The following is a 15191-nucleotide window of genomic DNA, read 5'->3' as shown; positions in this document are numbered from 1 at the left end:
GACTGAATCACTGAAGCCATGGGCCTGAGCCTCCAGGACCTAAGCAGAGTGGTTTAGGATAGGGAGGAATGGAGATTTCTCATTCACAGGATCGCCTTGCGTTGAGGCTGACTTGGGGGCAGTTAACAACAAACATCATGGAATGAGGCCTGCAAATGCTGGACAGGGGAGGCAAGTCTCTTTGGGAATAATCTGCAATAATTTTTTTTCCAGCAGCCCTCTAAATGAGATGAACTCGAATCACATCCAAGAGAAGCAAATTGTCTCTCTCTTGCTTCCTTTCTCAAGTTTCCAGTTCTCATTTTGGTGGCTATAGAAGCTCAGTCTTGGGTGGGACGGGAAAGAAAGAGAGGTGAAAAGCCAAAAGCAAGAGTCACCCTTTCCTTCTCAATCTCTCATCAGGGTGACCAGATGTCATAACTACAAAGGAGGGCAAGGCATGGGAATTGTAGGGCATTGCCAAATAAAAGCTAAAAAATACTACTATACATGTAAATTCTTCCTTCTTAGGCCTGCTTCAAAGTGGAGGACATTTCAAAATTCCTCCTGGACAGAAAATTGAAATGTAGGGTATACTGTATCCTGGAAAAGGAGAATGTCTGGTCGCTCTGCCTCCTGCAGGCAGACAAAGGAAGCGTTCAGTTGGAACTACCTTGGCCCTGGGTGAGGGGGCAGCAGTGACACTGCAGGCAGTCCTTTTGGGTCGGCATGGCTGGAGCTGCTGCCATGTGCCTGCTGAGCATGAAAAGGCCTGCGGAGGATCCTTTTGTTCCAATGAGATGCCTCAGCCTCCCAATCGAGCCTTTGCCATGGGAGGCTGACACCTGTCCACCAAGGTGACCCAACGTCCTCTCTTTCCAGGACATGCCCTACATTTCACCAGGAGGAATTCCATAACATCATCCATTTTGAGCATGACTAAGAAGCATAAATTTGTATTTCTATGAAATATATATATAAAAAAGGAATGTCCTCCATTTTTGTGGTGCCTTCTTCTTCTTTGCACTTAAGACTTCTGGCCACCTTGAGAATGTCCTCTGTTTGGAACAGGAGTCGGAAGCATGCATTTAGATTTCTATGAGTGTCTTCTTTAGCTTCTGAGTTCTGCCCTCCATTTTCCCTGGAATGTCCTCAATTTTTTTGTGGTGTCTTGTCCTCTGGAGGACTTCTGGCCACCCTTAAAATGCCCTCTGTTTGAAGCATAACCAAGAAGCATGAATTTAGATGTCTGTGATTGTGTTCTTGGCTTCTCTTTGGTCCTGCCCTCCATTTCCCCTGGAATGTTCTCTATTTTTGTGGTGCCTTGTCTTTCTTTGAGCTTAGGACTTCTGGCCCCCCTGAAAATGCCCTCCACTTGGATCAGGACTCAGAAGCATGACTTTAGATTTCTCTGAGGCTGTTCTTTAGCCTTCCTTGGGTCCTGCCCTCCATTTCTCCTGGAATGTCCTCCATTTTTGTAGTGCCTTGTCTTCCTTTGAGCTTAAGACTTGTATCCACCCTGAAGATGCCCTCCCTCCCTTTGGTTCGAGACTCAGAAGCCTGAATGGAGATATCTCTGAGCGTGTTCTTTAGCCTCCCTTTTCGCCTTCTCCTGCTGAGCCTGAGCCGGGGAAGCCCTTCTTGGCTTGCGGCGGGCCAGAGGAGGATGCCATCCATGCCAGGAGTGGCAGCAGCCCTTCCACCTCCTCCTGGGGCTTGACTCCAGCGTGGCTCTGCCCCCACCCGGGAGGGAGGGAGGAAGGGAGGCGGTGCTGGCGCTGATGAATTCCCTTCGGCCTGCGGGGCGGGCCTTGCCTTCGCCATCTGGCTGAGAGATGGGCGGGAGCTGCATTGAGAGGGAAGGAGGAGGAGGAGGAGGAGGAAGAGCCCAGGCAGGCAGGCAGGCAGGCAGGCAAGCGAGCAAGCAGTCGAGCACCAGGAGAAGAAAGGAAGAAGGCAAGAAAGGGAGCCAGGAGGGGCCGATCCAGGGGGAGCCTCCTCCTCCTCCCCCCCCCCCGAGAGGCCCACCTGGAGCCAGGGGTGCTTTGCTTCCCCTCCTCGCCCTCCCGCTTGGGTTTATGGAGAAAAAGAAAATGGTCACTCAGGTAAGGCGGGGTCCCCTTCTCCCTCCAGCCCCAAAGATGGGGAGAAAAAGGCACCGGGAGCAATGAATGGAAGGGAGAGAAAGAAGGAGTGGGGGGCTTGGGATGCTCCTGGCTGCAGGATGGAGCCTTGTGTGGGGCTGGCCGGCAGCCCTCCCAGGCTGGCCCCCTTCTTTCCTCCCTGCCTTCTTCCCAGCCCCATCCCTGTTTCCTGTACTGTACCGTGCAGCTGCAGCTCAGGAAAGACCCGGGTTGGAAGGGGAAGGAAAGGGATCGGTCTCCCTCTTTGTCTTGGCGTGGAGGAGGGGACTGCGGAGGACTTGCCACCCCATTGCAGTGGCACAAGAGGGGCTTGGGTGGGGGGGGGGAGATGCCTTTGCCTGCCCTGGGGTCTGGGGACAGCAGCTGGGCAAAGCAGCTGGGGGACTGGCTCCCACCTCTCTGTCCAGAATGGATCCCTCCTAAGATGGCATGCTCTTCCATCCTATGAGGTTGGAAAGGAAGAAGAGGAGGGGGGGGGGAAAGAATATGGGGAGGGTTTTTTTTAATGTCATAATCCCTCCTGGCTCCTAGCAGCTTGGGTTTTCTTGGGGCACTTGCTCTCGAGGTGGCATTTGGTGACGTGGTCCTTGAGGATCCCTTCTCTCTCAAAGCCCCCCTCCCCTCCTTGCCTGCGCAGGTCTCAAACCTTGCAGGCTCACCTGGGTCCTCCATTTTAACAGCGACTTCTCCGGGACAAAGGTAAACACCCTCCTTGCCATCAGTCATTTTTTCCCTTTTCTCCAGGTGCCTTGTCTGTGAGGAATGTCCTCCAAACTGAGGGCTTCAGCTATAGGCAGACACAGGGAAGAAGATGCTTATGATTTGCCAGGGAAACAGTGCCTGCGTGGAATGCAAGTGAAGATTTATTGGGGAATTTCTCCACTGTTGAGAAGTCCTTTTTGCTACTCTGATCGTCTTGAGGTTCATGGTGGTTGTTTTTCTTTTTAAAGCATGGAAACCTCCAAGTTGGCATAGCAAGAGGGTAAGAGAAAGGAGAACATGGGAGGGAGGCTATAAACAGAGGAGGTCAGGAGGCAGCATCATTAGAGCTGGACTTCTTTACTGTTGGTAGTTATATAATGCCCTGCAGTGCCATGCAGAGATGGATACCTTTGAGGGGATATTCCCAAAGCGAAATCACCATCCCAGTTTGACACACCACTTGGAGCCTTCTTCCACTTGACTTGTAACTTGGACAAGATCATGTGTATATATTGCTGTTGTTAGGTTGCTTTTTATTAAGATTTAGTGAGATCCTGGTTATCTGACCTCAAAGGGTGCTATATTCCAAATGATGGGTTGAGAAGATTGCTAAAAAAAGTAGTAACACCAGCTTGACTTCCTTCAGCCAGCTGACTTGCATTGATTTCAGTGGTTTAAGGAAGGAAAGTCTCTGTCCTGGCAGATTTCATTCCTTTACTAAATGTTCCATTATAATATTTCTTTTTATCTAGGATACCTGTCCTGGGACATAGAAAACATTTGCAGAGGGTTCCCTAGGTCACCATCTAAATCTAATGAGTTTTAGTAGTACAGCTGTAGCCAGCTCTTTAAAAATCTTAATATAGGTCATATGCAGGTATTATAAACATGTTTGATATACTTGAAAGTGGTCTGTGTTTTGTTTAATTTGTGTATAATATTTTGTACATTTGAACCCATGGTGTGGCTGTTTTCTTAGCTACAACCTCAGGGTGAACATACAGAAGTGTCTAGGAAACTTTGATGAAAAGATAGGCATATGTCATGGCTTGAGATAAGATTCTTGGAGTGCACAAAGAAAGAGGAAAAGGCTATAAGCTTATCAGGGAACGTTAGAAGACTCTCCTTCATTAGATTTAAAAAGTCTGTTCATCTCTGAGGGCAAAGGAATAGCCGATATTATTCTAGGAACATTAATCTTAACCGATCATGACTTATGATCAAAGACTACATAATCTTCCAATATATATTTTGAGTGTGAATGTCATATTTTACCATATATGAAAAATCCAACCAGTATAAAATTACTGGAAATCCCACATCAGGAGGGCAGTGTTTGGACTGAATGAGTTAATATAGCTATATTTTAGGGAGTTTCTAGAATTCTTACTCTTCATACTGAAGGTTTCTTATCAGAATTGATGATTGCAATATATGTATCAATAAGATTGTCTCCTGAATTTTTTTGAAAAACAACTGATTTTGAAGTCTCTGAAATGCATAAGTCACTGGGGCCTAACAAGCACAACCGTTTTGGTTACCAATGCTTTTTCTCAAAGCATGTGTACATGAACAACCACCACATTTACTTTGGTGAACTGGAGAATGTTACTGTGCTAAAAGATAGCAATTTGTAGCAAGAACCTGCTATACTATACTATAGGACTGCTATAGTGGAAGTAGTGTAAATTTGCACCAAGGAGTACATCTGCACTCAATATAATCAGTTAATTAGAAATGAATGCATTACTGACAGTAAAATTGTCATGATCTGTTTGTTATGATTGAGTGCCTTCAAGTCCTTTCTGACTTATGGCGCTCCTAAGGTGAATCTCTCACAAGGTTTTCTCAGCAAGATTTGTTCAGTTTGCCTTTGCCTTCCTTTGAGGTGGAGAGTGTGTGACTTACCCAAGGTCACCCAGTGGGTTTCCAGGACCAAGCTGGGATTTAAACCCTGGTCTCTAGCGTCACTTCTTATTTCTTCTGGAAATCTTGGCACCAGTGGAAAGAAAGAAAGAAAGGGGAACTACCCTTCCCTTTCAGATGGTTCCTGTAGATATTGATTATCTATTTGCGATCAAATTAAGAGGGACTATAAAACCTTAAGTGATCTGTCACACGTTTCAAACACACACTTGGATTTCAATTACAACTTTTACAGTGTGTGTTAGACAAATGTATTTTAATGTTCAATGACACTTTATCAATAAAACTGCCATTGAAAGTAGTGGAGGGGAGTGAAATTGGGCATAAAACAACACTTGTTTGTTGATATGCTAACCTCCCCACCCCAATTTTTTATTTCCTACGATGCCTTATCTAATTAAGACAAAAATGCCCCTTAAGCCTAACCCATGGAAAGTGGGCAGTGGATGAAGTGGAAAGTATGTGTGTGTGTGTGTGTGCGCACGCGCAGTGCACTCACACTTAGAGAAGCGGGAGAAATTATATATGATCCTTTCTTCTTTTTTTGGACTATACTGTAAAATTACAAGCTTCTGGAAAAGAACGGGGCGGGGGAACCACTCCTCTTCTTTATTTTGGACAGCCTAGTGCCTTGCTGGCGTTTTATTCAGTGTCTGTTTCCAATCAGAGCTAAAAAAGAGGGGGGAGTACTATGCTTCCCAGCAAACGGAAAAGGCCATGCTGTCTCTTTAAGCTGCTCAGCAGGCCCATGTGGCAAGAAGAGCCCAGTCTTGGCTGTGTTCTCTTGCAATGAATCACCCCTTCCATTGTCTGCTCCCCCCCCCCCCTTTGCTTGGAGGAAGGGAGCTTTTCACCTGGGCTGCTGCCTACTTCCAGTTCCTACTCTTAGAGTAGGGGGAAACCTGTGCTCTAATTAAAAACACACAGGGAAAGCAGATCCTTTCAAAGCTGTTCTGTGTTCAATGTGCCTCAGGTTGGGGAGTGGCACTTCTGCCTTTCCTGGGGGGGGGGAGCATAGGTAGGAGCAGTGTGGGAGGGTGAGGCGGCTGGTATTCTCTTTTGTGGAATTCCAGAATCTCCTTGAAGGATTATTCGTCTCCATTTTGTAAGCCCTTCAGTTTGACTCCTTTCTGTCAGCACAACCTCCCTGCTCTGCTCTCCACCCCCATTCTCTCTCAGGGGCTCCAGTGAGCGCGGTTTATGTTGGCATTTGCTCTCGATCTCTGTTCTGTGCCCAGAACCCAGAGAGGTGTTGGCTTTATGGATCTGAGACTTGCTGGTTCCCCCCCTCCCCCCCCCCCAAAAACAACCCGAGGGCACGCTTCATTTTCCCACAACCCCCCCCCCCCTTCTCTTCCCCCTCAGTTATAACCCATTCCTTGCCAGGCTTCACGCCAGCCTGTGACAAACAACTGTAACCAGACATGGCAATCTCAGCCTGTTTTTTATAAAAGCATGAATGCAGGAGTTCCTTAAATGGAGATTTGATTTAACTCTGAGCAGCGTTCTCCTTGGCAGTGTTCTGACTCATTAGGGACTCTGTGTGCTTACCATCCCCCTATCTTGCCCATATCTATTTTCTGATCTTTCCCCTGCTCATTCTACAGTAGTGGCCAGACCAGATAAATGCATCTTTGTTAACCTTATGATCACTAATATATAATTCAATGGGATTAGGCTGGGTACTGGTATATATATATATATATATATATATATATATATATATATATGGAGGCAGTTGTGAGGGTGATGTATCTTGTGCTATCAAAAAAACAACACATCTTATTATATGAAATTATCTTCTTTGTTTATGCTTGGAAGATGCACAACCATGACAGCTATTCCTCCTCTTGTAACATGCTGTAGGATCACTCTCGTTCTCTGCCTGCCCCCCCTCCCCCAAGCAGTATTTTACAGACTCCTCTGATTGTCTGAGAATGAGACCATAAAATTTTGAAGCACTTCCCTGTCTTCCCATTACTGTTTCTTGGTGATGATCTGTAGTTGAAATAAATCTCTCTTTGGTGGATTTTAAATTTCTAATCTTGTTTTGTTCCTGGATTTCACAATTATCTGGTGTCTTTTCTGATGGGATTGTCATTGTAAAATAATCCATTGTTTGAGTTTGACCTTCAGTTGTCTTTACTAGTTCTCCCTGGCTTGGTATATTGGTGCAATAATATAATTAATGTATGCATTTGGCATGCATTGTTTTGAACCTTCTGGGTTTATGTGTGTTCCATGCCCTAAAGGGCTTTCAGATCTAAGGCACATTGGCCTCCCTCCTTCTCTTCTTATGTCACACTGTAACTTTGCAAAGCTGGTGCCCTCCATATGGTGCTCTCCCCACAATATCCCAGACACCTTTGTAATGGATTACAACTTTCATGTGCTGGGTTAAGTAGCTAGTTGGGGTATTATGGGAGTTAGAGAAGACTACACTAGATTATCTTGATTATTACAGTACTACATCTGTGACCTCGTATATTTATGCGTGGTGGACTCTGAATCAGTGCACATAACCAATTCATTATTTGAACTTTATTAAATCAGTTAGAGAGAAAATGTACAAAGAAGCATTCTGATGCCACTGGGAAAACCTGTAGCCTGCAGGTAATTTTTCTAATATGAAATTAAGGGTGACTTCCTTGTCATATTTCATGGCATGTGCTCCTCCTGGGATAGACATCTTGATGTCTTTCCAAAGCATTGCAATATATTTAATCAATTTAATTTTAATTTGCAGTAGGAAAAAAGAACATATAAGATAGTGAAAAAAAACCCTGAATGAGTCAACAGACCATATCAGAAACAGACAAGAAAAATACCAAATACATACAAAGTGTAGTAAATGTGAAAAAAAGGGGAAGGGAACTTATTTCTAATATGGTCACATATTTTCCATTCTCCCTTTTCCTTAAACTGACTGCAATAATAATAATAATAATAATAATAATAATAATAATAATAATAATAATAATAGTTTTATTTATATACCGCCTTTCCTATAGCTCAAAGCGGTTTACAGTTTAGCAAATTATGTGATACATGTCACAGTACAGAACAATAAAATATTACAATCACAACTTCATACAAATCACATAAAAACCCAGGGCGAGTACATATAGTTAAAAACAACAGATTATGGGGAGGAGGGTTCATTATCTAAACTAAATCAGAGGGGAAAGCTACCTGAAAGAGGTGAGTTTTTAATGCCCTCTTAAAGGTTTCTCTTGTGGGGCAGAGTCGGATCTTCTCTGGAAGTGCGTTTTTAACTGCAGAAAAGACAGCCTTCTGCATTGTGGATGATATAATGACATAAATATGAAACAGTTGTGTCAGAATATTATTAGAATCCCTTTTATTGAGGATTTAAACTGCTTTGGATTTGGGCAGATTGTTCTAGGCACTTTTGCTCAGTATTGTTGGAAATTAGAAGCCAGAAGCTGCTTTTAAAGATTCTAAGCAGAGAAGAGGAATCTGATACAGCAGTGCCATTTGCTTGGATCCATGTCCCAACAATATACCATAGCAATTTAATACATTTCTAGTTGAAGTGATAAGGTGGCTGAGAAGATAGCACCTGGGACTGGGTAAAAAAGTGTTCTGCTTCTGATTCTTACTGGAAAGCATATTGTAATCATTAGATTAACAATATTGCAAAAATGTAAAGTATTGGTTCCATATTACTTGAAGAAAAGGTCCCAACATGATTTATTAGGTTAATGGACGGTGGTGGGTTGGCCCGGGTCATTTATAGATAAGGGCACAGTGATGGCTCCCTCTGGAAATGCATCTTCTGGCTTTACTGATAAAAGCATGAGTTCTTCAAGATGACTGAGATTACAGTGAATTAATACTGTGCATCATTTAATTGGAAAGTCTGGCCTGCTTGTAAGAAAAGCAATCATAGGACAAGGTGTCTCTGTAGGCATTTATGATGAACTAGGAGCTTTTTGTTTCCTGTCTTCCCTCCGTCTTTCATTTTTTTAAACATTATTTTCCATGTGTCAGATTTTCGTTATGTATTTGTAACTTATGAAATAAAATAATGATGTGCCAGCTTCATATACATAAAGCTACATTTTGCAATCTTAATGTGTTGTGCAAATTAAGCAATCTTAAATTATTGAAGTCCCATTGATTAGCACAGAAAATCCTGCCCTTTCTGCAGTTTTATTGCATAGCATACATGAATTCTGAAGCATGATTTTTGCATTCCCATGCTCAATACCTGCACTGTAAAATGATTATTTTTTATTTAATTTTTATAGTATTTCCATAAACAAATATCTCCCTACATTCTATTACATTTTAACAAATTATTTTATATACCCCTCCGTGCTCCCCTTCTCCGGAGCCATTTCCATCCTTATATTCCATCCAAAATTTCAGTTCGTCTTGTGGAGGTAATCTTCCATCTTCTTTTCTCAGTACTTTCTCAACAAATTCTTTCTAAATCCCATCAAAGTCATTTCTTTTCCATAGTCCTTTTTTTACGTTCAGTTTACATCCCAGTTTATCATTGATGGCTGTAAAATGATTCTAGAGCTTTTCAGGATAATGGATTCTGTATCAGTATCAAATCTTATTTGTTGAATGGAGTGAACCCTCTTCCCATTTTGTCAAGGGACAGCACCTCCTCTTCTGCAACAAAGCCCTCCTTGAGCTGTCATTGTCTCATCTCTTTGGCATCTTTTGCTGCTAGAGACCCTCCCCCATTCCTGTCACTACCCTAAGGGATACCATGGCGTTCTAGCTAAGCTCTGTGTTCATAAGACATGAGATTCACACAAGATGACAGAAGCCTCAGTTAAAGTGCAGACCTTGTACAGTACTTACTTGGTATGAGATAGATGCATATTATGAGCAGTTGTATGGCCAAGCATTCTGTGGTGTATGCATGAATGACGTTTCTTTCTTTCTTTCTTTCTTTCTTTCTTTCTCTCTCTGAGGTCCCTTCCTTGGGGACTTTGACATAAATAATGCCTCTCCTCCCCCAGTTGATCTTGCTGGTGTCAGATCTGTGAGAGAATGAACTCTACCAACTGAGTTCTTAGTTCTCATTTAGTTGCTCTGAGGGTAGACAATGGTCATTCCAATGGTGAGTGGTTGTGGGAGTTGTAGTCAAACAACATCTGGAATGCACTAGGTCATCTATTATAGTCCGAATACTGAATTGCTAATTCATATTAGGGAACTGGCTTGCAAATTAAACCTTTACCTATCTGCAGCAGTGATTCTTACTTGCAAACTGACACTTAAAGACTCAGAGGTGAGAGTGGGAGAAGGGAATAAAGGAAATAAAAAGCATAGGTACTTGGGAGCAAGATGATGAAGAAGGGAAGAGAACAAATAAGTCAATAATCTTGGAATGGAGATGTGAAGGAGATATGTGTTGGCAGGGGGAGGGAATGAAAAAGGCAGTAAAAAAAAACTTGGAGAAGGGTGACATCAGTCTAAAGAGAGAAGAGCCTAAAAGCAGAGCCATCATATGAAAACACTTTCTTTTGTTGTAACCTGAAATCGACCGAGAACCTGTTTAAATATACTACTAGTATTGTGAAAACCACTTCCCTATTGTGAGATTTCACACAATATGTATGTAGACTGTGGAATCTGGTAGGCTGACCCAATCATGTAAATCTGATACTCCTATGCCCACTGTATCAGCAAAGCGCTATATCTAAATAGGCTCCAAGACTGCCTCTTTATTGTACCATCCTCAGATCATGCCTTCACATTTAAGTGAACGGAGAAGCATTCTTTTGTCTTTCAGGTGTGTGGACTACAGTGGATGTTCATTGAAACCCTGGCCAGGTGTGTTGTATCCCTATAGGGAAATTCTTTGCTTCCCATTTATTAAATAATTACTTCACACAACTGCATATTTAATTGGACTTGTAACACTAATAAATGTTTGCTACATGGTCCTTGGTAATTTCCTAATTAATATCACTCCTGCCAGAATGATGAGTCACGTTCTTCCCATATAAGTATTTAATCAAATCAATGTGAATAATGGGACAATAGGATGCATTTCCCATAGAGACATTTGGCTGTATTGGCATACATGCTATCAACATGTCTTTTTAGGATACAGTATGACACTGACTGTTGATTGCAAGATCAGCAGGTTGGCAGTTAGAGGCCCGGATGCCACATGATTGGGTGAGCTCCCATCACTAGTCCCAGCTTCTTCTGCCAACCTAGCAGTTCGAAAGCATGCAAATGCAAGTAGATAAATAGGTACCACTCTGGTGGGAAGGTAAACAGTGTTCTGTGCAATCATAGCAAGTACATTTCTAGCAAGAACATTTCTATTCTGCTTAACAGTGCACTTATGCAGTCCCTAAGCTGGCCACATGATCACAGAGTAGTCTCTGACAATGCTGGCTCTTCAGCTTAGTAACAGAGATGAGCACTAACAGGTATTCCCTGTTGACAACTTTATTAACAGGGAATACCTTTATCGTTTTGTGGTGAAGACCAGCTAAGATCAACAACTGTTACACACAAGTATACCTCACTTTGCAAAGTGACTCTTTTTAGGGTTGTTTCAGTGATTATAGCTGTTCCTTGTGGATACAGTTTGCATGTTGGGAGTTGCCTGCATCTGCATAAAAACTGACTGGTGTGATTCCAGTCACTTGTGGCTTTCAAGAATCTCTGTACACTTCTGTGTAGGAAGCTACAAAATACATGGCAGATCATCACATGAAATATTTTGCAAGGAGTTTGAATGCAGTTATTATTTTGAAGGATCCCTTGGAGAATGAGTTGCTTCTCAGAATTAATTTAGTTATTTGATAAGAAATTGAATGAATGTGTAAGTTTCTTACTAGCTTGTACTAATTACAAACCTCTAAACTGAATTTGCATATTTGTACTTCTCATCTGAATTTCTCTGTGCCTGCTTTTGACACCTTCTCTTTGTTCTTTTGTGTATCGGTATCTATCAGCCCTGCATAAAAGCACAAGCCTACTAGCTGTAAGTGGCTAGGTGTTTCATGTGAGAGATGGAGCTGACTAGCAGAGGAGGTAGATGGTGTACTCCATCCTGCCTTTGTTCCCAGTGCAGAAACCAAGCAGGTTGCCATTGTAGGGAACATTCCTTCTCTACACCCACATAGAAGTGCAGTTGTCTGTGTCCTATGTGTTTGTTTCTCTGAAGAACAGTAACTTTTTGTGGGCCTGATATCTATTATAATACAGCGGGCCTTCATGTCCACGTATTCTTTATCCATGGATTCAACATCCATGGCTTGAAAATATTCCAAAAACTAAACCTTGATTTTGCTATTTTATATAAGGAACACCATTTCACTGTACCATTGCATTTAATGGGACTTGAGCATCCATGGATTTTGGTATCCACAAGCAGTCCTGGAACCAAACCTGAGCACATACCAAGGCCCCACTGTATACTAATGGACTGGGAAAGGAGTGGGTTTTTTTTGGGAGGATGCAGTGGGAAGGATACTAGATCAATTTGGTTCAGCCTTTTCATTTGGCCTTGTTCCAAATCTATGAATTAGATTCTAATTATTAGAGGATGAGAAAACAGGAATCATGTTCATGGAATATAGTATGTTAGCTTATATGGGGCAGGGGTAAGTAAGGGACATAAATAGCAGAGGTTAGAGGAGTCAGTCATGAGATTGATGCCATGTCGCATGTACTTAAAAATGGCTCTTAAAATATGATGAATTTGATTTGTTTGGGGATAGCGTCTTTCAGCTCCACCCCATTGCCTACTATATGGAAATGGTCTCTGAAATATGAGTAGTGTATGGGTGTGTACGTGCCTTTCCATGTTGATATTAGAATTCTTAAGTGCTAGTGATGTGAGATATTTTGGTAAATGTAATTATATGATAGATAAAGACAATACAACATACATTTTTATTTTACTTAGATAAGGAAGCCTGTTGAGGTTTTTGGAAACTAAAGCCCAGTACATTTGTGTGGCTCTGTTTGGGATGGGAGAATATTTTACTTGCATATGAATTATATATTCCTCTGGTCCTAAAGCTGTATATGGGAGATGTTTGGGGGGTGGGGAGTGGAGGGCGACCCTGGGATAGACTACTTGTCTGAAAACATAGATATGCCAGGTTGCTAAAAATGATTAATGCTTAATAGTAAGCACTTCAGAGTCTTAAAAAGCAAAGGAGCAGCTAATGATTTTACAGAAAATCCCTCCAATATTTGCATACAAATTTTTATTCCTTTGAAGAGACCATATATTACTGCAGTGACTTGAGCAGTGAAATACTCTTCAAGGTTAGCTTAAGGTGTCGTGCATTTTCACTTACTACTGTGCTGTCAGGCAAAAGCCTTTAGAAGGAAAGAATTAGTGATAGGCGTATAATTAATATGGCTAAATGAATAATTTCATTTTCATTATTATGATGGAAGTTGTTTCAGATAAATATTAGAATGCATGGCATTCATAAACCAGATGAAGAGGAATGCAGTTCCACTTAATTGTATTAAAATATTTGGGGTGCTTCTTAGGAAATGAAGGAAGAAAGAAAAAATGGTATTAGATGATTACTTCTTGTGATGTCTATGTGTGACATATCCCACATCTGAATAATTTATTTGAAGATGTGATCAAATCACTCGTAGTAGCTAATGCTTCATTTGAAAGGAGAGCTTCACATTCACCTACCTGCCCAGTATGTGATGATGACTTAATTCTTAATACAGCATCTCTTTCAGAAATAAACTCAAATAGTACAGTAAATGTTCACTTTCCCTACTTTCTGATGTGCTTATTTCTGGCTGCGATGTAGTATCAAATCTATAACCTTTTCTGTCTCCTCAGCAACTCCAGACACATTCAGTTCCTATTCCACCTTCTGGAGTCTTGTCTTCAGCATTCATATTAACTGCTTCTGTCTCCTCCCACCATACCTCATGCATTTTACCTCCCCCTTTTAGCTCCTGTCTAGCAGGCACTTTGTTTTGGATACTTAGATCACTTTCATCTTTATGCTTGTGTTCCAGGGTTTTGTTTTGTTTTTTTGAGCCATTGCTTGATAGGCTGAGAGGAGAATGGTTATTGAGCAGTGCATTACAGTATTGCCCACAGAAAGCCCTCCTGGTAGTAACATTCAGGAATAATGATGTTGAGCTCTCTTTGGATGATGTTAGTGCAATATACTTTCTACCATGTTCCACTAAAGATGTCTCAGACATCACATCTGTTATCAAATACCCTTGCCTCCTGGTAAATATGGGAAGGCAGCACTACCTTCAGTGTCACTGTTGCACTGTTTGTCTATTACAGTGGTGAGGAGGTTGCATTCTTCACCAGTGGCTGAGATGGGTGTTGCAATCCAAGAACATCTGGGTGTAAGAAACATAAGTTGCTGTATCCTGGTCTGTTAGCTTCTAATCTCAACAGCCTAGAACCTCAATCTTAGAGCAGATAGACAACCTTGTCCCTTCCAAATGTATTGGGCTGCAACACCTTTAACTCCTGACAATTGATCATGGTAGTTGTGATTTATGGGAGTTATAGTCAAAAAAACATTTTCAGAGCTCCAAATTGTCTACCTCATTTTATACATGGCCCCTTCCTATATAAGGCTGTCTGGTGCCTACTCTGTGTTGCAAAACTAAATAATTACAACGAGTAATGGAAATGAACACCCCAGTCCAAATCTCTTTATAAGAGATTATAATAAGTTAAAATAAATGTTTTCTTAAATTTGACTTTAGTTGCAGCTCTGGTTTTCATACAGGACTGGGAAGCTTTGCTTCTGAAAATAACGTGTAGAGTATTTATTACTTAACTGTGTATGTGTGTGTTTACTTGGAGATCATGAAGGTATAAGTGGTTGTCAGTTTCTGTGTGTTTTGTTTATGTGTGGAAGCTTACTTGGGTTCATTTTTCAGATAGGGTCCTTCTATTTGAAATTCCTTTATGGAAGAACAACAGCTGACAGTGAACCGAGTAACTATATGCTGATTTGTTCTTCCACATTATTCCTGTAAGGTTTGGTGCTTCAGGTTTACTCATGACATGTGCTAGGTTGTGAAGGAAAGAATGCCCCTCCCCAATTTTGTATAGAATAAGATATAGGCGCCAACATTTGGAAAAGAGAGAACAATGAGAAAGACTCAGCTGCTATTTACATTCTGTAAAATGCCAGTCCCTTCTTTGTAAACGATAGGTAGAAACCATATGACAAAAGAAATGTAACTCTCTCTCTTGCATTGCATCTGCTGCCTGAAAAAAGCAAATACAGAATGAAATGAATTTGTCCCCACCCATTTCTCTACATTTCAGGGGGAATTTGCATGAAGAAAACTTGGTACTGACCATCCAGGCACAAGTGATCATGAGTGTGAGCAGGGGGTAGGATCAGGGACATAACCCCATCTCAGGGCAAAGGCAAATGTAGTTTGCAACCTAGAGACATAATA

General features: G+C 41.8%; 1 protein-coding gene across 16 annotated transcripts in view; it reads left to right on the top strand.

Annotated features, from left to right (window-relative positions):
- RBFOX2 (RNA binding fox-1 homolog 2) overlaps positions 1-15191 on the top strand; it is a 257860-nt gene that overhangs the window by 121576 nt on the left and 121093 nt on the right. The window contains exon 1 of one of the 16 annotated variants that reach the window (XM_042469495.1): positions 1864-2084. The exons of the other annotated variants lie outside the window; for them this stretch is intronic. Coding sequence (XP_042325429.1) covers positions 2058-2084 — 27 coding nt within the window. The 5' untranslated portion in view covers positions 1864-2057. Of the gene's footprint in view, positions 1-1863; positions 2085-15191 lie in introns of those variants that run through there. 16 annotated transcript variants of the gene reach the window in all.

The sequence above is a fragment of the Sceloporus undulatus genome, chromosome 5 (assembly GCF_019175285.1).
Source record: "Sceloporus undulatus isolate JIND9_A2432 ecotype Alabama chromosome 5, SceUnd_v1.1, whole genome shotgun sequence".
NCBI lineage: Eukaryota > Metazoa > Chordata > Lepidosauria > Squamata > Phrynosomatidae > Sceloporus > Sceloporus undulatus.
This window is presented reverse-complemented; position numbering and strand designations above follow the sequence as displayed.